The following is a 23,276-nucleotide window of genomic DNA, read 5'->3' as shown; positions in this document are numbered from 1 at the left end:
CAAATAATCCCAATTTTTACTATGTTGTTTAAATAAATATCATCTTAACGTAATTATTATTAAATTATATTTTTATTCAAATATATTATAGTTAGTGCAGACAAAAAATAGAAAATATATTTAACATTTTTTAAACTAAAGATATTCAAGGTATATAGTATACAAATAATTGCATTTAAAAATGGATAACACTCAATAGGAAAAAAACCTTTATTAAGTACCTAGATTATTTTGTTAAAGTCAAAACCTATGCTGACCCAGCACTAGAAGTTCTAACAATTACAGGGTTTGGAAGAGATCCTCCAACGGATGTTTTACCAGCTGATCCTGGCCGCCTACTATCAGTTGACCCTGCTGAGCCTAGTCTTGGGGCTGGGCTTGAAGTAGGGGGTAGCGCTATGATTCGTGGCCTAGCCGTTAGGTTCACACTGCCCTGGAATGCCTCGGAGACAATATTAAATATTGAATTCTCAAAGATGGACTCCAAGAAGTTTCCAAATTCTGGCAATCTACAAAGAAAATAAACACATTAAATGTTTGTTTACGAAATAGACATAATGAACTAAACATTATACCAACTACCCCAAGTCTCTCATTAATGTCTTTTTTATGTTGTTAGTATTACCATGGCAATCTAACAACAGGATAATGAGCTCAGGAGATCAAAGGGTTTATCTGTGGCTGCGACACGATCAATTCCACACCCCTTAACAGACAACGCACGCTGCAGAGAATATGTACATAGTACACTGTTGGTATTTGACGCAGCCAGACATAAGATCAAAGGACTGTTAGTTTCTATCTTGGCAAGGCTCAATGTCCCGTTGTTTGTTGGCACTTGTAAAGTAAAACCAAAGCAATCTAACATTTTGATTTGTAACTAGTGATTCCAGCTCTAAAGTATCAAATGTATAAAACGCAACATGTGCCAAAATTTGTTTTACCAATATTAAGTGGAATCACTGACTAGAATCCAGATTATTGAATATAAAGAGACAGTTTACTAAAACCTTTTCAATGTTTGTTCTTGCATCCTCTTCTGCTCCTGTTGCAAACTTTGTTCGTAATCTTCATCTGTATGGGAGTAGACAGATCGTTGATCACCGGTTGCAGAGGGCGCTAACTCTTCAGCAGAACCAGAATTTACAGACATTGCAGCGGAAGTCTAAAATTAAAAATATTAAGTAAATGTGAGCTCATAAAATCTATACAGCCAACTTTTAATTTTGTTCACTTGATTTTTCTTCTCAGGTATTTCCTCCCAACCCTTTCTAGCACACTTCTCAACATTTTTAAGTGAAACTCTTCACTTATTATAAGTTTACAACAAAAATCTCACAATGCATACTAAAGTGTTGGAACATTATTTAAGACAGCTTCATGTTTTTGGAAAGATAAAAACTCATAATAATTTTATCAGTACCAAATAAAATATAATGGCAAATAAATTATTTTGTTTACATTTTTTATGATACTCTCTTGATCCTGGTCATCTTCTTTCCCAAGGGAACCCGTACTCTGTACAGCAGATGTTTGTTCCATTCGAGATACTGCTACCGGCTGTTCGCTGAACTGGCTAAAATACGGAATAGGTTCCCTGGGAACTTCACTTAGTGCCATATGGAAATCATGATCTTCAAGCAGGCCTCTATAAAAATGTATTAATTAATATTAATTAAACTGTTCTGATTATAATTACAATAGCTGTAAATATTCAAGGATAATATCCAGAATTTATGAATAATATTTTATATTTTCTTCTCATAATAAACTTTGACATGGTTTCCATTCTCAACTCTAGTTTTTTTGTTTTTTGTCAATTTTTATTTTCAAAGAGTATAATTAAAAGCCAGAAGTATATGAACTAGCCAGTGTTTAACTGCTTTATCAAACCACATCAACTCATTACATAATTACTATTCAAATGTGTTATGGATAAAACACTTTACACTGATATTAGTATCATTTGTCCAGGTTATTGCTGTTATATACTGTAGGTCTACCATATGGTAAGCGCTAATGAGATAATACCGGTAATATTACAACAAATATAAATAAAGTGAATTATAATGCTTTCCAAACATATTGCAATTTGATGTCACCTTAAATAAATAGTTGTTATAATGGTAATAAAAAAACAATAATAATAATAATGTTATTACACTTCATTTCAAATAAGTACACTTACCATTGTTATAAAATACGTACTTTATATTATTACAATTTGGTGTTTTCAAAATGTAGTTTTTTAGCTTTACTATAAACATTTCAATTTAATATTTTCACTGTTGCTTGTATTGTTCTGCAGTTTTACTATCGTACACAGATCGCTTGTGTTGGGAATTCTATGAACAGGAGTCTTTAAACAAGAAAAATATTTTTAAACTGTTACCGTATAATGTTAGCGACAACGAGACCGACAGTGTTGCCTTCTTCCTCATTGCAGTACTGTGACTCAATATTTTCTTGCTGGTGTCCTGGGCTGGCACTCAAAGTTTTGCTCATACTCCTGTAGTAGGCAGGGAATAAAATCAAATAAAAATGGTTAATTAAATTTAAAGAAAAATTCAATTGTAAATACATTATATCTATTTTATTCATAATTACTATTATTTTTTAATACAAATATGTAATTCATAAATAATGTAGTAAATAATAACATACAGAAACAAACAAAAAAAGTAAGGAAAAATCAAAGACATGGGACAACGAGGATAGATGAGATAGATTACAGAAAATGTGGATTCAAAATAAAAGCCTTTATTTTATTTTGTTTTGTATTATTATTATTATTTAAAATTCCATACTCCCGAATATAAATGAATATTTTAAGTATTTAATTATAGTTGTTTAACATACAATGATCCAATTTATTGTACCAGTGGCTTACAAATACATATGCAGGTTGTATTTAGAGCAAATGAGATTTGTTTCAACAGATTATGTTAATATCTTAAGATACGTTAATTTTAAGCGTTTGTCAACAGGGAAATGCTAATTTACTAATCTAGTTTAAATATTAGAAAAGTCTAGCTAATCGTGAAAAATAATAATAGTTTTACATTTTCTAAAACAAACACAATTGTATTTGTTGATCAGGTCAACACACAATAGTATAATACAGTCTAGCTAATCAGGAAAAATAATAATATTTTTACATTTTTTAAAACAAACAACACAATTGTATTTGTTGATCAGACCAACATACAATAGTATAATACAGAAACTAAATGATTTAACAAATGAAATCATTTAGTTTCATTTAAAAAAATGTTGTATACTGTATAATAGTAGTCTTCATAAAAATGCAAAATAATTGTATGATTCTGTAGTAATAGTAATAGTTTACTCATTTAATAGTTGATTGCCAAATGTACTTTTGATGTTTTTATCTCATAGTATTTCACCCACAGGATTTGTTGTTTTGTTAAAATGTTGAATGAAATTAACATACCTTGAATAATAACTACTCATTATTAAAAATGTTATATGAATTTAAATGAAGATGAATAATATTAACAATTATTTTCTAAATCATTCCATTTAATTTGTTTTTAATATAATTTTTAACACTGATGCCATTACTATGTGCCACTAAAGCTTAGTTCCCACTAGCGACACAACGTAACACAACCTACGCAATGTAAGAAAATGCCATTCCAATTGTGTTTGTCCCGCTTGCGTGAAATCAAACTTTGATCTTTGCAGCACTGTTGCGTCGTCGGTTCCCATTTGTGATTAAGCGAAACAGCACTTTGCGTCAATACGTCATTGTGTTGCATTACGCTGCGTCGCTAGTGGGAACCACGCCTTAGGGACATCATCAATATCTGAAAAAAATGTTCACTTACTTATCAATAAAACATTTCTCAACATCGCTTGGAAAGTTAGTCTGAAATTCTGCAATCGAATGGGTCCTTGCAGTGACTCCTAAATGCAGCAAGAACGGTTCCGGTGGGTCAGGTTTTGGCCATAGTGAACTGACCAGTTCATCGTCTCCTTCTGCATCGTGTTGGTCAGTGACTGTATCTCTATCTCTTATTGGAGGTAGTGTATGGTATTTCTTGTACTCGGGAGATGGAACCCTTTGAGCATCTTTAATCACTTCACACAAACGTTTGTTTGGAACATGCTGGTGAAACATAAATGTATTCATTTATTAAATAGATGAAAAAAACTATACATAGAAATTTAAAAAATAAAATGTCCTAGTAAAATAAAATTTCATTGCAATGATAATGTAAGAAAATAACTTTAAAGCTTTTGTTTAAAAACTTACTACGGCACAACCATGTTCCTTCAAAATTAAATAAATAAAATAAAACTTAACTGGGTCACTGGAACACATTGCCATATGACTAAACGCAACATCTGTAATCGATTTTGAAGGAAAATTGGACAAGTATTGGTCAAATAAGGACTTTACCATTCTGGGCTTCGAAGCATAACTGACTGTGGGTCAAATTTTTTTCAAGTTTCAAGTAAGTTATGTAACCTACATCGATTGCCAAAATCAGAATAATTCATAATTATCATTAATTATTCCAAAATAATATTACAGATAACACAAAAGTGCACATGATGGTATTATTATAAAATTACCATCTAAATTGACTTACTGTATGTACATGTTATATGAATAACTAATGTTTTATACATAAAATACAATGTATGTAGCGTATTCTGTGTGGATGTTTTTAATGTGAACATGTTTCCATCTATAAAGACATTGATTAAATTTGAGAAATTGGTAATGGGCTAAAGAACAAATTAATTATTTTATATAAACAGAAATAGCATAACATTTAACAATTAAACATGGTACGGACCCCATTAAAGTCTTTTTCTGTTATTGAGAATTCATATTTTTGTCGATGTAGTTCCGTTTCCCACTTATTCAGCTCTTCTAAATAGTTATCCATAACAGTCATATCAGTAACCTGCAAAAATATAAAATAATTATTAATTTTACAAATTAAATCAATTACTAAATCTAAACAGAAATAATAGTCCTTGATACAGAAATAACAATGAAACAAAAAGATCAGCAAATTGAAATGTTATTTTAGTCGAAGTTGACATTGTACAATATGCGGTTTTCTCTACTATAACAAAAAGGGGTTTTGAAAATTCCTAACTAAAAATACAGCAGAACCACATATTACGGGTAACCTCTAAATAGGTGCCTGTAGAGTTAAAAAATATATTGTCACTTATTTATTTCATGGGAAAGTGTGACTTTAATAGAGGTATCCCTCGAATAGAGGTTGGTCATAGCGTTACAACATGATTTTTTTTTTTCGTTCTTTCACATAAATAGGTGTCCCCAGATTGGGAGTGTCCCGAAATAAGTGTGAATCAGAGCTCATATTCAGCAACATAGAATCCTACCTCACACACCAAGTCCAAATCATAGAAGCAAGGCTCCTCTTTTGCAATAAAGTTCACTTTACAGACAGTGCTCTGACCTGGTGCAAGTCTACCACTCACTGGTTGGATGTCAATCATCTGCAAGAGGTTAAAGGTTATACATTATATAATTTGATTTGATATAGTTTGATTTTTAAAATGTAATAACTGGCAAATGAAATTTGATGACATAAAGCTAAAAATGCCCAAAGGTCATTTCAACGTTGGTGTTGGGTTGAAATAAAAGCTTACGGCTTAAAACTGTGTAAAATATTGAAGAAAATACTGACCTGACTATGCGCTTTACTGGTCACATACCATTCAAAGGTCACTGAATGCTCCTGTGACCTATTTGTCAGATATACTGGTTTTCGTGCCTGGCTAAAGAGGGCCAAGTTTCCAAGAGAAATACGCTCCTCACTAAGGTACAACAGCTGGAAAAAAATTGCAATAAAAATAAATGATAAACACTTCTTAAGCTCTGTCTACACTATCAAACTAGTTTGACCAAAAAGTGTGATGTACCCAAATATGGTAGTGATATGACATCATTGTGTCCATATATGGGCACATCACATTTTCTTGTCACATAAAGAGCTTAAGATTATTTTTCTCTACCCACCCCGCTCTCCGTTTACATATGTACATAATTACATTCAAATTTGTTGTTTTCTGCCCACTCCTCCATTCATTGTAGATTGATAAATGTAATGCAGAGTTTGTTAGTGTGCAGAATGAGGCCCAGACAGAGCATTAGGTTTTATTTTGTCACCAGTAAATGAAATGTTTAAACATTAATCTTACCTGGCCCGGAATTGGAACACTCTGAATTGGTGGAACACCTGTCAGTTGAGTTTGGTCAGATAGACGCATGGTGTCTCCCATCACACGTGCATCATACCCAACTCCTGTGAATGTTATCAATGCTGTGTCTCCTCCGGTTATGTGAACAGGAACATCAACCTGTGTTAGGTAAAAATACTTCAAAAACAGACATGGCTCATGTGCACTCTCCTCAAAATGATATTTTTTATGTAATTGTGAGAAATCTTTTAGTCTGTCATGACTTTCATTGGTAGTGAAGTAATCACTGTCTGTAGTAGAGTAGAACATGAATACAAGTCATATCTTATCTTACCATGTATGTTTTAGCCTCAAGTGGTGAGAAGATCCACTGGACATTGGCAGTTTGTCCAGGTTGTATCCAACCAGTGGGGTTCAGGCATTCAAATACTCTGTGGTTAAAGTTTTCCTGAAAATAGAACGATAAGAGCATTTACTTTCCATACATTTCATACTTTAAGCTCTGTCTAGACTATCAAACTGGTTTGTCAAAAAAAGAGTGATGTGTCCAAATATGGTAGTGACCTCATCATATCTATATAAGAGCACATCACATTTTTTGTCACATAAAGTTTGATAGTGTAGACAGAACTTTAGAAGATACTGGACAAAGCACATTCTTTTAATGGCTTGTCAACATCTTGGTTGTTTTACTCATGATATTGTTGCAATAACAATAAAGACTGTAAAAAAGTGTTTTACTCTCCTTTGGATGAGACTTTAAGATAGTTGTCTGCTCACCTCATGTAACATGTGATAGCGGATCTGCAGTGAGTTTAATTCACTCTTAAAATCACCATTAAGATATATAATGCATAATTAACACTATATTTAAAACATATGAGAAAGATACCTGTATATTAAAAACTTACTGTTTGAACATAATCTAGAGCGGTCAAATCAAGCTGGTACGCAACTTCAACAGCACCACCATTGTACAATTCATAAACTTGTTTGGGGTTGTTTACTCCACCCACAGGTACTGGTGAGAACATGTGCTTGTTGCCAGGGAAATGTACATATGGCTTACAGTGATCCACAGTAACACCAATGAAGTTTAACTGATGGAAGAACAAAGAAATTTAAATTAATTCTTAAAAGTTATTCATATAGAAAAAAATGGTGAAGGTTAACGATTGAACATTAGACAATATGCTGCATACATACTGGCTTGAAATACAACAGAATTTGTTAAAAGTTTCAGTTTTACCAAAATTTCACGTCCTCTCATAACCTTGAAGAGGACTGGTAAACGGTCAGTCCCTGCAAATTCATGGTTGTATGTTAATGTTATCGTGTCAGATTGGCCTGGATCAAGATGCCCTTTTCTTGGCTGGACATCAAATAACTTATTGTCCATTATTCTCATCTGTAAAAATGAAGTCAAAAGTTTTATCAAGCGGAACATTTAACAAATAAAGGAACCTATTATCTCAAATTTTCTTTATTAACAATAAGTAAAAAGATATCTCGAAGGATAAGGACAGACAAAAGTGGATGAAAACAAAATCAGAGGCAATAACATCTTTTAACAATTAGAGTAGAACCCCACATTGGGGACAATTCTATTCAGAGGACACTTTCCTATGAAACAAATTAAGTGAGTTTTAACACTACAGCACACTTTGTTCGGTCCCTTAATGTCTCCCTTAAGGGTCTTTCACACCTGTTCCGTTCCGGCGCCGGAAAATCGAATGTCAATGTTTCGTTTTCACGCGGATACGCACATATCGATTGGCACATAGCCGCGTGGAAACGAAACATTAATGTTCGATTCGCCGGACCGGAACAGGTGTGAAAGATCCTTTAATAGGGGTTCTACTGTATTATAAAATGTCTCATGTAATGTATTTCCATTGGATTCTATAATATAGCAAATGTTCCAACAGTAATATAATATGAGTTGAATATGGGAGTATGAGTTCTTCTTGAATAAATCCAGAATAGTACTGCATATGAACAGATTTTATAAAATAAAAATGTAATTTACCTCGTGAAGCTCATCGGAATCAAATTCTCCCGTCTCTGCCCAGTATTCTAGCTCCAACTGTAAGTCACTTGGAAACAGTAAAGCCCTAAAATAAATAAATACAAATTAACTTATCATCTCCAAAAAATAGAAATATTAAACTTTGGAAGAATTGTAAAAGTCTCAAATTCAAAGACTGAAACCATTGTGGTTTTATAAATCTATTTAGTAACTAGCGTAAGTAGTGAGGGCGCCGCGTCGACAAGACCTTACTGGAGACTGGCTCAACTAAATCAAGTTATTTTGCACTTTTATTTTGCAACAGCTACTGTATAGCCAGTGGAGCAGTAGCCTTCAAATATGAAGTTTGCTTCTAAATGGAAGAAGTTACAGACAACTCCTCAGCTTCCTCAAAATATTCCCCTAGATATTTATATTACAATTGCTTTTACAACAATTATTAAAAGGTATTAACTACTGTAATAATCCCCTCCCTAATTAATATTGTCCATAGAAGGTTCACCACCAGCATAATCAATATCATAATTACCACTCAGTTGGCACAGTGCCAGTATTCTCAACCATCAGATGTAAAAGACACGGTTCAGATCTTAAAGGAGCTGCACCAAAGTTAAAGTCCAATATAGATCTTGTGTGTACTGGTATTCGTCTTCTGGTACTGTGGCGTGTTATACGCGAGTACATAAGTTCTTCTGGACTGGGATCAGAGTCAAGACAAACATTCAAACTGTAAACAAAGTTTCAAATTTTGTGTTTTAGATAAATACAGTATCTGTGAAATTCTTCAAATTGAGATGGCAATGTATAAAAATAACCCAAATTATTTTCAGACAGTGATGAAGAAAAATGAATATAATGAAATAACTCCTTTTTTTAAAAATTAAATCTAAATGACGACTAACTTATCCAGAGACAGTAGGCTCCACAATCGTGCTTTACTGACTCCACTCGCACTGCCAGAGCATCTGGCATCTGTAATCGCTAAGCTTGGATAAACACCGGTGGTTGTCAGTTCGCATAACAATAACTTTTCATTTTCAATCGGAACTCCAGCCTCGATTCCATCTGGCATCAGTATTTGGTAGTAGACACGGAACGTGTAATCAACTCGCCGTACAGGTCTTACTGTCGCAAAGATCTTGCGTTCTGATCTCGCAGGTAAGATGTCCTGAGTGATGTTAAGTTCTACAGCTGGAAGAATTAAGATGGAGTATGGTTGACATAATATAATAATAATAATAAAATCTTTATTTAAAACGAAGGCTCGTTCACAGTAAAATGTGTTCTTCCATGAGGCCGTATGAAAGAAATACAACTACAGTATCACAATTAACAAACTGATGAACAACAAAATTATACATTGAAAGGAGAAAAAATAAAAAAGTATATAAATGTATATTAATGGATTAATAGATTTAAAGTTAAAGCAAATAAAATTAAAACAGAAATGCTAAACAATTATAAAACTCACTACAACAAAACAGGCTTAAATTAAGAAGAAATTAATCTTTTGAAATTGTTTATATTAGGGAAAGAGCATTTTTTAGAATATTAGAAGAAACAACACTATTCCAGAAAGAAGGCTGACTGCCTATATCTGCACTCGCCACAAAGTTCTTCGTTGACATCAATTTCGTTCCAAATTTGGGCTCCACGGTAAGAATACTGTATTTGGCTTTACTAGACACAGGCCACACATAATACACTATACGAAGTGAAAACATTATTAAGAATATGTTTGAGGTTACAAGTACATGGCCACCCCAAAAGAAATGTCCATCAGATCATACCTGGTTGGTCATCAGCCATGGTTTCATCCCAGTTTGAACCATCAAGATTCTGCTCAACTAGAAGTCTGTAATGTAGCCCACAATCACCTAAATTTACAAGTGTCATGCCAGTGGTGACGGCAGTGCCTACTACAATGTCGGACAAGTTAATATGTTCTTTTTCAGCCTAATGAAAGAGATAATTTTAAATAAATTATAACTGAAAAAGGTATTCATCATTTACTTTAATGTCAATGTAAGTTTGTCTGCCACCCCTATGGAAGACAAGCCGTTTCCTATTCGGAAGACAAAGCTATTAAGAGAACATATACGGCTTTACCACGTTGAAACACCGGTTCTCGTCAGATTACCGAAGTTAAGCAAGGTTGGGCCAGGTTAAAGCTTGAATGGGAGACCATCTGGGAATATCGGGTGCTGTATATGGAGCTGGGGTCCCTTTAGGCATTTGAAATCCGCACTGCTGACTCTTATGGCAGCCCCTGCATCTAGTATCTGCCTCAGACGTATTGGCTTATGCCTTTCCTCTGGTCAAGGTGGGCACTGGACGAGAGAAGCCCTTGATCAATGTTAGGACCAATCAAGGTGATTTAAACAGTCCTGGCTTTGTTTGTATCAAACCTGTTAGTGGCGGTAATTATTGCTGTTGGTTTCGATTGAATAAAATTTTTAAAAATAAAATAACATTTTCATGTGAAACGTATGACGCGGAATATAGATTTTAATATCACAGCTAATCCCTATTCAGGGTTCTACTGTATAATCATTACAAAAATAATCTGATTGTCTCGACCAAAAATCATCTCAACAATTTATCATTAGCATTATTAATCTATATCTTCACCTTCCTTGTCGTTATTCTTTTTATCACTATTATGCAGCATTATCATCAACATCTTTACTTATAGTGAGGGCGTGTGGCGCAGGGTGTTGGACGTTGGACTACTGATCGTGAGACCGAGGTTCGAATCCAACTCTCGCCGCATTGCTTGTATCCTTAGGCAAGATACTTTACTTACGTTTGCCTCTCTCCACCCAGGTGTATAAATGGGTACCCGGTTAGATCAAGACAAAATTTTGCGCTGATTACTAGCTGCATTATGGGAGTATGTTTCCATGTGTTTTATCCAAAAAATTGACCGGGGTAATAATGTTCAGCGCAAGAGAGCTTGCTTATATGCGCTAGCTTATATGCGCTATATAAGAATGAACTATTATTATTATTTTTCCTGTCTTAAATGTATTACCTTAATTTCTCCAGCTGAACCTTCTCCTATCACTCTTAAGCTGAACTTTTTAATTTTCTTCTGATCCCTACAAGACAAAATGAAACAAACTTATATTACTGTCAATCATTTTATTTTGTTAATCAACTAATAATTAATTATTGAGTGAATTAAAGGTTAGTTAGCCACTATTACAAGTTATGAGCTGTTAAGACTTAAGCTCTGTCTACACTATCAAAATTTATGTGACAAAAATGTGTGACCAAATATGGTAGCAATACGCCCAAATATGGTAGTGATATGACATCATCATTTTTTTGTCACATAAAGTTTAATAGTGTAGGCAGAAAATAATCCCTTTTGAATCATCAATTTTGTCAGAATGGCATATGGAGAGGAAAGGTTATTTAGTAGAAGCCTGTGAAAAAAAATGAAAATCTCAACATATTTTGACTTTTGGTTAAAGTTACAAAATAGATAATTTTCAGTCTCAGTGTATAACTATACTTACCCACTGTGCTTGCTATCTGTTACCAACATGTAAGGCTTCAACACATATTTTTGATGTTGCTTTGGAGTGAACGTCCATTCATGTGTCTATAAGGAACCAATACTTGTGGTCAATATAATACAAATAATGACTGTTTCTCAGTTAAATAGATAAATATTAAATGTCATGAGTTCAAAGATATACTATGAAGCAACTAATCAAATGGGGATACATTTTATTTTTATACCGTACATATTTTTAATGTTTATATTGTTGATTATTTTTTTAGTGCACCACAGTTTTTGTGAGTGCCACCATTCTAAAGCTAAAGTGTCCTAAATAAAAAAAATAAACTTTCAGTGTGTTGTAATATAGTAATATACAGTACAATGGTATTTTCATGAGTTTAAATAGTTGAAAAATTGAAAACAATATAAATTACGTACCTGAATTTCATTGGGCATAATGGTGCCATGTGTTGGAAACACAGATACAAAGCTTGTGTCGTCAGGAGGAATCTTCCATTCAAACTGTAGGGGTATCCGGGAAATATTTCTAACGTTGTACATTCTTTTTGATGACGTCCCAATACATGTTGGTTTGAAGAAAAGTGTGCCCTATAAAAGGATCATAATATCATATGCTATAAATTATCAGTTCTAAAGCTCAGTCTACACTATCAAACTTTATGTGCCCATATATGGACATGATAATGTCTTAGCACTACCATATTTGAGTGTATCACTACCATATTTAGGCACATACTGTACCACTTTTTTTGTCAAACTTACTTGGTTATCAAGCAAAATTTGAGGCAGCTCTGAAGATCCGCTAACTGGAAGATGCTTAGTATGTTTTGAATCGTCATTGATGGAACAATTAAGCGTATGCTTTAATATTTTAGACTCTTTTGGATTCATACGAACCACAAACAACTGATGTTTACCCCGTAACAAACCCTTACTTGGTTTCACGATAAATGACCTTTGGAAGAAAAATTATTAATAACATAATAATTAATAACATTAACAACCTAAGAACAATTCCTCGTACTGTTTACATTTCTTTTTTAAATGAAGAACAGAATCAAAATTGTATTCAAATTATAAGTGTGAATATATTTTTTATGAATTAATATCACTAATATACAAATAAGGAATGTTTTGATGAGTTGAATAGAGAAAATATTGTCATGAGTTGAAAAAAAGGTTTCATGTCAAAATGAATATGTTGATATAAAGTTTGCGATATGGAATTTCAACAGTTCTATTCATAATTAATAAACATGGTGTACTGCAAAATCTATATCGACATAAAGACAATATTAAAACACTCCGATTTTGGCTGTTAGTTATATGATTCATACTACAGGTTTGTTTTGAAACACGCAACAGTCACAAACCTTGAATTGCACAACATTTTCACAATTTTTAAAAAAGCTGCTGTGAAATAGAACATTAAATAGAACAATTGAATAGATCTTTTACCATTCAGTAGAACTAATATTGAACGGCACGTGATATAAAATTAACCAATCAAATAGTAAGGACACAGGCAGGTGTGTTATTATGACTAATAATTCAATTTACCCAGAAGGATCACTGTCAAACTCATAGCGTATTGGTGATGTTTCAGAGTTTGTCATAAGAACTGTTTTGTAAACAGATCCATTAACATCAACAGCAGGAAAAACCTGAAAAACAGATACACAATGTTACTGGTAAATAATTGTAGGGAGTGTGAATGTAAGCTACTAAATATTATTGGAACTTGAGGGAGACAAACAGAAATCAACAAAACAATTTAAATACAAGTGTATTACCAATTCCTTTTTATCAAAGCTGAGGCGTGGCATGAATGTTTGCTGTCCATGCTGAAATGTTTGTCCAATTGCGTTAACCGTCATGCACCATGGGGGGCAGAATGTTTCATCTTGTACCAAGCGATAGTCACGCATACTCTATAATAATTAATTTGAAAGGCTGTAATATGATTAAATAACAACACGGAATATACAAAACAGGAATTTTTTAACTTTAAAACTCACCTTATAGAAGGCATATCCTTCTAGTTCTGCCCCATAAAATTGATTAGGAGCATTCTACAAAGAGAAGATGAAAAGATGGAATTGCATTAATTTCCTTTATCTATTAATATTTAATTAACATTTTAACATATTACAAGATATTTGTTGCATGTGTGTAAAATTGAGAGTTCTGAGGGTGTTAAAAGAGTCACTATCTAACCATACCAAGACAACTCCAGTGGTCGAAAGCTATATCAAATTTTATATGACAAAAAAATGTGATGTGCCATATATGGACATGATGTCATATCACTACCATATTTGGGCATATCACTACCATATTTGGGCACATCACACCTTTTTTTGTCAAACTAGTTTGACAGTGTAGACAGAGCTTTATAGTAGAAGGTCTGAAGCAGAAGATTCCGAGTTCAAATATAGGTTGGGGGAAGTTTTTCCATGATCACAAATTTACTAATCTTCACTGTTTATAGATTAATTAATTTCCAGTAGGTCACTGTGTAATTTAGAGTTTCTCTATGCCTGTAAATTGATATTCAACTATTCAAATAAGGAAAGGATTGAGAAAACTAAAAGGTGTAAGGTTACTACTGTATATTTATTCTTTACAATGTATTGCATGGCTGCTGTGAGACTATTTCATTCATATGAACAATTAGTTTGTTATAAAAAATATATTTACTGGTTTGAAGCTGACTCTGAAAGAGGTCATTTTAAGTGGTGGGATGTCACACGTCACAGGTGACACAGAGAAGGTGTTATCTGGACTACCCATCCACACAATAGTCACTTTTCCTTTAGTGTTATTGGTCACATTTAGAGTCTTGAATCCTATGTGATCCAATTCGGTGCAGCAGCCAAAGTCCACTTGGTTGGTATCTATGCTGACATGCAGAGGGTAGGCCTAGAACAAAATATAATTGATTAAATTATATAAGGTAATATTTATATTTTTTTCCTTCTCATACAAATATTTTTCAGCCACAATAGGGACTTTTGAATCTCAGTATCTCCACATCACAATAGTTGTCCACTATCAGGCAAATTCCATAATATAATACAAACTCTCATATGTATCACATGTGATGCCTGTACCATGGAAGGTTATACAAACGGTTAGTTTAGTGTCACATGTGAAACACATGTGATGTTGTATCATGGAATTTGCCTATGATACTGAAAATATTTAGCATTTGCATTTTGTTACCTTGTCTTTTATACAATATCCATCATTAAAAAACTCTGTCATAGGTGTCTGCTCTGATGGTGGTTTGAGGCAGTTTTCAAAAGATTCAGCTTGTGGCATCGTTAGGTAACCATCGCTGTCCAACTGCAACTTGCCAGCTTTCAACATCTCATTCAAGTGCTAAGAAATAAAAATATACTTTCATTTATTTTGAGAATGTTAATTTGATATTTGGGAAAGATACACGAGTGAAAAGCAGTGGCGTAATGGCTATGAGCACTCACTGGCTAAACCCTGGGGCCCCGGGGCTTATGGAGAAGTGCTCAGAGGGAAAAAAGGCATTAAAATATACCAAAAGGCTAAAAACGCCCGAGGCCTCCAGCGCTAGAACTTGGAGGGCCACTTAGGTTTCCTAAACCATGGGCCTTAGGCCTCTGGTATGCCACTGGTGAAAAGACCAAGGATATGTTGACACACACTACACTATCAAACTAGTTTGAAAAAAAAAAAAGATATGCCCATATATGGTAGTGATATTCCCAAATATGGTGGTGATATGAAATCATCATGTCCATATATGGGCACATCACATTTTTTTGTCACAAGTTTGATAGTGTAAACATAGTTTAGTATAGAAGTTCCTACCTCTGGTGGAAACATAGAGAATCCCCTAGCCTCATGGATTCTGTAGCGATCAATGTGCTTTGGTTCCAGAACAGGTGGTTTACCAAGCTCTGTATGACACGTACCAATCAAATCAACAAAAAGTGGCTCCTGAAATAAAAAATATTGTTTGTTACAATGCTAGTTTTGTTCTTGTAATGCCAATGTTTAGATTCAAGTTAGGTTCTAAAAATCTGTCTACACAAATTAGTTGGATGTTCCCAAAATATGGTAGTGATATGTCCATATATGGGCACATCACATTTTTTTTACATAAAGTTTGATAGTGTAGACAGAGCTTTAGAAAATAGTCACTTTTGAATCATCAATTTTGTCAGAATGGCATATGGAGTGGAAAGATTATTTAGTAGAAGCCTGTTATGGAAACGGTCAACATATTTTTGCCTTTTCTTAAAGTTACAATTAATTAGAGTTGCAATCTAAACAATTACTTACCTGATTCTGCACAATACATGTGACCCTCCTGTAGTAGTTGATAGGGTGCACAGGAGTGAACTGGACAACTACTGTTGTAGTCGTGTTACCATTCATTGTACCACATTCTACGCTGAATTTAAACACGCTTTCTTCACCATCAACTATAAACTGAAAGTGGAAAACGACAAAGGAAAAGAGGTAATAGTATTTATAAATGGCATTGGTATACAGTAACATTAACAATAAAAAGCAAATACAGATAATGTAATTTTCAACTTTTGTGGTTGGCAATCATCCTTACTGGTTATGTCAGTTCTTGAATGCATTTTATAAAATAAATGTAATATTTTACTTTTTAATGATGCTGCAATACAAGAGCCTAATATACTTCTTCAATTTCACATTTTTATTATTCTTTATAATTTAGTCAACATAAGCTTCGATTTTGATAATGCAGACAGTTACAAAAATGAAATTACAAAAACTGGAACCAGGTAAGGAATTTGCAAAATAAAACTAAAAACAGCTTTTGCAAAGTTACAGTGTTTACCTGAAATGCACCAAGAACGTCAGATGTGTTGACGATGTCTAGTGTTCTTGTGGTTAGTGTACCAGCCTCAACGCGACTAAAATTTACAATGTTTGATCCTAGACTGATTTCTGGGCCTAAAAATATAGTTAAATGAGATTAAGAAACATATTTCTGAAATAACAAAGCATTTAATAGTATACAACACACTGTGTTCATTGAGGAGTAAGCAAGTTTGAATTAATTTGATTTATTTCTTCTTTATACTGGATGATCTCTTCAGTACAATACTTGTTTCTCAGAGGGCGCAGTACAGTACCAATGGCTTTATATCATATCTGAATGATGAGTATAACATCTTGCCTAAAGTTACAACCAATATGGCACAGACTGGTCTCGAACTCATGCCTTTCACACCTTATCAATAATATTCCTTACCATTACACCATATAACTCTCAATTACTCTTAAGTTTACACTATCAAACTAGTTTGACAAAATAGTATGATGTGCCCAAATGGTAGTGATATGCATAAACATGATAGTGATATGACATCATCATATGGGCATATCAAATTTGTTGTCACATAAAGTTTGATAGAGTAGACAAAGCTTTAGAGCGCTAGGCTCATTGGTAAATGTAGCTTTCCTGACAACCAAACCTGAAGCCATCAAGGAGTGTTTCTGTAGACATACCTTTGCATTTACCAACCAGCTTGACCACTGTTTTAGTTACATTTCCAATAGCTCGAACATGTACATAATCTACACTCTCAGAGCCAACAGTCTGTGGTATGTATGATATCTGAAAAAGAAAACCACCATAAACAGGTATGAAAAAGTTGTATGCAAATAGCACAATACAGGCAACTCTCAATGACTATCAGGAAGGACAAGAAAACAGGAAACTTACTAACTTTCTTGTGGCCCCAGACATGTTTTAGTTGCGTGGACTCAATAGTTCACTATGTCGGTCGGTCTGTCTGTCGGTCCGGTATCACTATGCGTTTTATCGCTTTTCTGTACTTTTTGAACTGTTTTGATGTACAGGAAAGTTTTAAAGTACATTACTTTTTGAAAGTTCATTTTTTTCTGAGAGCACGCGACTAGGCAACATAGCTATATGTCAATGACTTACTGGTATTTTACTGATGCCCATTGCAGGTACAATGCCTCTTGTCTCTTTGCAGGTGAACACTGTATCCATTCTTGAAGATGCTGTTGGATGGTTTATTGTGAACGGCGCTTTAACCTTACAAAATAAATTTATCATAATCTATTTGTAAAAAATCTTCAAAATTAATGATAAATACTTAAATATGATGTAATAAATGAAAACAGTCCATTCTTATTTGATACAGATTACTAATTTGACTAAATTTCATAATAAATGGGTTTTTTTTCTCAAGCGATTGTATACATTAAATGTTACACAGACTAATAAATCACGAATCAAGAGAAGTACCTGATGAAAAAGTTTCTAAAAGGTGTATATATGTATATTTATAAACAAACTGTGTTGATCGTTATTAAGTATTCTTTAGTTCACTGAAGATTTAATTTCTTGTGGACCATTTTTGAGGTGGTGCACATTCAAGCATTTAGTGTACCCAAGATAGAAAACCAATAGAATGAGAAACTCGTTTCTCCCTACTGCAATGAGGCAATTCCATGAAACCTGAAATGTTGATTATTTTATGCTATACCCTTACACACACCAATCTTGTTTGTATTTTGTATTTTAAACTATGTATTTTATCTGTATTTTAAATGATGTGTTTTATTTGTATTTTACAAAATTTTAACCTTTTTAACTGATTTTTATATTTTTGTGTGAATTTTTAACTTCAAACAAACAAAAATAATTTCAAACCATGTAAATATTTTACTGTGTTTGACCATGAATAAATAAATGAAACGAAAAGCATCCAAAGACACAAATCTGAGAAGTGAAATGAAGAAAATATTGACTTACTGGTGATAAATTATGCAGTTCTATCATCTTCTCATAAGTCTTCCCAATCGCAACGTCTCCAAACTTTATGATGCTTTCCATCCCTGGGTTGGTGATGGCATTTGGTTTGTCACCTGATCCACAAACCAGTAAATGCGGATATTTACCTGTAAAAGCAAAGTAGAAATTACAACCAGATCAAGATAATGGTAATGATTTGGGTTGCAACAGAGGTAGAGTTGGAAATAGCACAGATAAAAATACTGTGGGTAAAAAATTACATGCTGTTCAAATGTGAGGGATCACAGAGTGAAGTGAAATGGTTTGCATGTGGAGAACAGTGTGGGTTGAAAAAGAAAAGGTGAATGGATGTGGTGAAGAAAGAAGATGCAAAGAGACATGGATGAAGTAAAAAAGGAAGTAAAAAATGGAATATTGAGGCTCTTATAAACAGTTTATAGTATTAATTATTTTAACAATACAACAACTTTCATTAATTAAAAAAACTCACCTATGCCCTCGAGTTTAAGTTGTTTACAGCATGTGAAGTTGTTGCCATAGTGAATTTCAGCAACCCCCTCATGAACGTAAGCAGAAGTTGGTTTAAATGTTGCAACCAATTGGCATTTAGACTTGGGTTGAAGGGAGCCCTCTGGTGGCTGGATAACAAATGGTTCACTTACAGCCCACACAAACTTTGTTGGAAGTTCACTACAAAACAAAACAGGATTTATTTTTTCCATTATACAGTAGTAGTATGTACACAGACATACAAGACTATATGCTTTCGTGTAGTACACACTAAAACACATCATAAATAAAAGCTAGCCAAATATGTTTTTGTTTGTATGAAGGTAACATACAAATAACTATGACATGGGTATGAAATTAGATTCTGAACCTAGAGAGTATCACAAAACAATAGTTTTCCCAGAAAGTTTTATTTAAGGGCGTGTGGCGCCGTGTGTTGGACGTTCGACTACTGATTGGAGATCGAGGTTCGAATCCAACTTTTGCCGCAATGCTTGTATGCTTAGGCAAGATACTTTACTTATGTTTGCCTCTCTCCATCCAGGTGTATAAATGGGAACGTGGTTAGATCAGGACACAACGTTGCGCTGATTACTAGCTGCATTATGGGAGTATGTTTCCATATGTGTTTGATCCAAAAAATGACTGGGGTAATAATTTTCAGTGCTTAGAGGTTTCACAACATTAGGCGCTATATAAATCCAGGTTATTATTATTATTATCATTATTTTCTTGTTCTTAATATATCTTGTACACTGCCAGTGAATGTAATTTCTGTAGTACTGAGTACTATATTAAATGCATTGAAAATAGAATACATTTCTAGGCTACCTTTTGTTGAAAACTTCAAAAGTTAACTGAACATTATCAGATGCTGCACACATTCCAAAATTGAGTTCGTTCGGTAAAGACAAGTCATGTTTGGGCAAGACTGCTGATAAATTAACTTCAAATACACCATCCTACAAACAAAATGGAGGGCAGTGAATAAGTATATTGGAATAATTGTAAAGCTTTGTCTACTATCAAACTAACAAAAAAATGTGATGTGCCCATACAGTATATGGACATGATGATGTCATATCACTAGCATATTTAGGCACATCACACTTTTTTGTCAAACTAGTTTGATAGTGTAGACAGAGTTTAATACATTTTTTAGGCCAATGTATAGTAGGTCTTACAGCAGGTCATCACAAATTTAAAGTTCACTATTAGGGGTGTTTTTTAGTAATTGTTGATAAAGGAACTGTTCAATTTTTTATATCTTTGTATTTCTATTGTTTCACTTCTGTATGTTCAAGTGCAGTATATGGAGAGCCAATTTGGTAGTGCTTTGCACTCATGGCAATCCTCAAGGTACTGCGCCGCTGTTTTGTTTTATATGTTTTTGTGCCTGAAATTTGAACAAAATAAAAAATAAATAATCATAAAAAAGCAATGTACTTACGGAGGTATTGAATACTAATTTATCATCATATTGTATTTTATCGAGAGGTCTGAACGTCACTGGCAAACTAAACTGTGTTCCAGCACTAAGAACAATAGTCTCAGGGTAAAGCGTAGAGAAAAATCTTGAATTTGGGACACTGGAAAAATATAAAAAAAAAATAAATAATATAAGTTAATTTTGTGGTAAATTTACCTTTGTATTACATCTTTTTAAATTATATTTAATTGAAATCTGAATAAATTTTGTTTTAATTGGTCAGCTTATGCATAGATTTATTCTGCATGAAAACTACAAATTGATGGAATTTTGGTATTTAGTTAATTAAATAAAAAAAACACTGTATAGGCCTAGTGGTAATTGACTGTGATTGGTCAAACTAAGTTTTAGTTTTTACCTGTATACATATTTATAATAATGTGTTTTTGTAATGTAAAGCAATCAAATTCAGATTTCTGTTTTCAAATAGAAATAAAAGCAAAAATAAATAACTATAAAATTACTTTTGTGAATACATGGGAACTGAGTTGACTGATTGATAAAGTATGAAAAAGACTAGGGTTATTACCTATATTTGATCTTCTGCGTTTTCACCAGCACGTTTTTAAGCACAATATGTTTGGTGTATTCACCTCCAGGTTCCCAGCCTCTCCATGTCAAATTATTGACAACCTCAATTCCATACTTTGATATTGTCCTATTTCGTTGATTTTTCTTGGTAATATTTAGTGACGGCATGTCGATTGTTAAACGTTTGAGCTTTAAATAGGCTATAATATATTAATAAAAACATAATGATAAAATACAGGCTTAATATTAATAGGGCCTAGGCCTAGCCTATTATTAATTATTAAATTAATAAAAAATACCATAGCCATAGGCCTACCATATCTTATTAATATTACGCCCCTAAGGCCGGCCTAGGCCTATACCCAGATTTCTCCCCAACTCCACTTTTTTTATACCTCAGACATCTGCTTTGCTGTGTGTCTCACTCTGTAAGAATAGGGCCTACTCTAGCCTGAATATCCCTTTAGGCTGCTGCCTAGCTAGGCTAGAGGCTAGCTCTCTCCCTTCAATCCTTTAGTTAGCCCACCCAGCCCAGCAGGGCCAAGGGTAGGCTAGGCCTAGTCTAGCCTAGCTAGGCCTAGCTAATAGGGCTTAGCCTAGCTAACTTATTAGGTCTAGACCAAATTCATGTCAAAACTATGGAACATACCAATAACTTGTAAAATTACAGGGTTCGTTTTTTAATTAAAAATAAACTTCCACTAGCCTACATTTTGTTATTATCGTGTGTTGTCTTTGTGTTTTGTGTACTCTGTGTGCACGGTTGCTAAGATGCGCCCTCTACGACCAAAATATATCAATAAAATATGCAATAATATCAAAGATAGTGTAACTATCTTTGATAATATATTATATTGCAAATACAAATGAATACAGTATTATTAATCAAAGGAATAATGAATAAACGTAGACTAAGTAAGTACTAATATAATCTCTATGGATTTAAGATCCAAAATATTCAGTAATGTTATCTTCCTCGTTGGTATTTGTCAAAAAATTACTTCAATAACAATATCAAGAAAAGGTATAAGAACAAGATGACATTCTAGCCGTTACCAAAAAATGTTTTTTTTTTTTTAATTATGTCGGTCCTCAATGTTTTTTTTTTATTTATTTTATTAGTGAACTCGTAGGCCTTGTCTTGTATCTGGAGAAGTTCTGTATCTTTTACTGGTATCAGGAATTATTCTTCCCTGGTTTCAACCATGTCAATTTTCTAATATTCTCTCTTTCAGCGAGCAAATTTACATGTGTACGCCTGCTATATGGATGAACTGCAGTTACCTTGTTCTGACGTGTATGGATTAATTTAAATTTAACGAAATCGTTGAGTTGACAACCGTTTGAGTAGTGCTCATCATGAGTTAAAATTTGACACACGCTAATATTTGATTGCTCGGGACATTGATTTTTTACGAAACATAATTTGTTCTGTGAGACAATTAAAATTTTAATTTATAAGATTTGTGTCAATCAACTTCTATTAATCAATATTGTACAATAATAACGTAGTGTAATGTATACTAAGTTGACAGAACAAATACCTATTCGATTCGGACAGACGCCTATAGCTAGTTTTACGAAGACTTCTAAATATTAAATAATTTCGGGTTTTTTTCAGGTAGGGTCTATGACCACACATTTGATGAACCCTTTATTTGTTACACCAAACAGTTCGTAGATTGTTATTGTTCTCGGACTCCATCATAGTCCACATGGCAAAAAACCGTGCTTTAGTCTCCGTCTTTCATATTATTCGATTTCAATGTGAAGATTGTGGATTCAAGTCTTGATTTTGCACCTTATGTACTGCAGGGTACCGGAACCAACCGTACATTTCACGTCAGGTGTTAAGCACATTTTTTTCCGTGGTACACCTACTTTCATGTGCCTTACTCTTCCTTAATTAAACTAACGTTCTTAATAACCAATTATTGTTTGTTTCATTTACAGTAGTTCTCTATTGAAATGTCGTCGACCATTGGTAACGCATACGGTGACGACAACGCAATAACATCGGCCGAAAACTCAAGTTACGCCGATTGGTGGGACGCCTATTTAGCCTCATTAATGTATACACCTTTTGAAAGAGTTATGATTGTGATCGTGATGCCTATAATTATTATCATAGGAATTATTGGTAACGTAATGACGATTATTGTGA

The 23,276-nt window shown here is 33.5% G+C and overlaps 1 protein-coding gene and 1 pseudogene across 1 annotated transcript; one reads left to right on the top strand and one right to left on the bottom strand.

The window, feature by feature from the left end:
• Positions 1-53: 53 nt before the first annotated feature.
• LOC144840350 (cilia- and flagella-associated protein 65-like) lies at positions 54-21,860 on the bottom strand. Its single transcript, XM_078696142.1, has 36 exons — positions 21,762-21,860; positions 21,111-21,312; positions 20,543-20,681; positions 19,924-20,054; positions 19,073-19,272; positions 18,583-18,728; positions 17,746-17,859; positions 17,304-17,412; positions 16,630-16,745; positions 16,098-16,247; positions 15,624-15,752; positions 15,000-15,158; positions 14,475-14,696; positions 13,793-13,846; positions 13,568-13,705; positions 13,335-13,438; positions 12,537-12,729; positions 12,192-12,362; positions 11,767-11,852; positions 11,277-11,343; positions 10,033-10,198; positions 9,145-9,433; positions 8,772-8,969; positions 8,243-8,327; positions 7,463-7,621; positions 7,125-7,313; positions 6,548-6,661; positions 6,214-6,372; positions 5,700-5,843; positions 5,392-5,508; positions 4,830-4,940; positions 3,852-4,132; positions 2,393-2,509; positions 1,462-1,648; positions 1,011-1,165; positions 54-509 (listed from the first exon to the last, which is right to left on the bottom strand). The coding sequence occupies exons 2-36, from the start codon at positions 21,278-21,280 to the stop codon at positions 248-250; spliced, it is 5,331 nt and encodes a 1,776-aa protein (XP_078552268.1). The 5' UTR covers positions 21,281-21,312; positions 21,762-21,860; the 3' UTR covers positions 54-247.
• Positions 10,338-10,455, top strand: LOC144854965 (5S ribosomal RNA; annotated as a pseudogene).
• Positions 21,861-23,276: the final 1,416 nt, after the last annotated feature.

The sequence above is a fragment of the Antedon bifida genome, chromosome 1 (genome assembly GCF_963402885.1).
Source record: "Antedon bifida chromosome 1, ecAntBifi1.1, whole genome shotgun sequence".
NCBI lineage: Eukaryota > Metazoa > Echinodermata > Crinoidea > Comatulida > Antedonidae > Antedon > Antedon bifida.
This window is presented reverse-complemented; position numbering and strand designations above follow the sequence as displayed.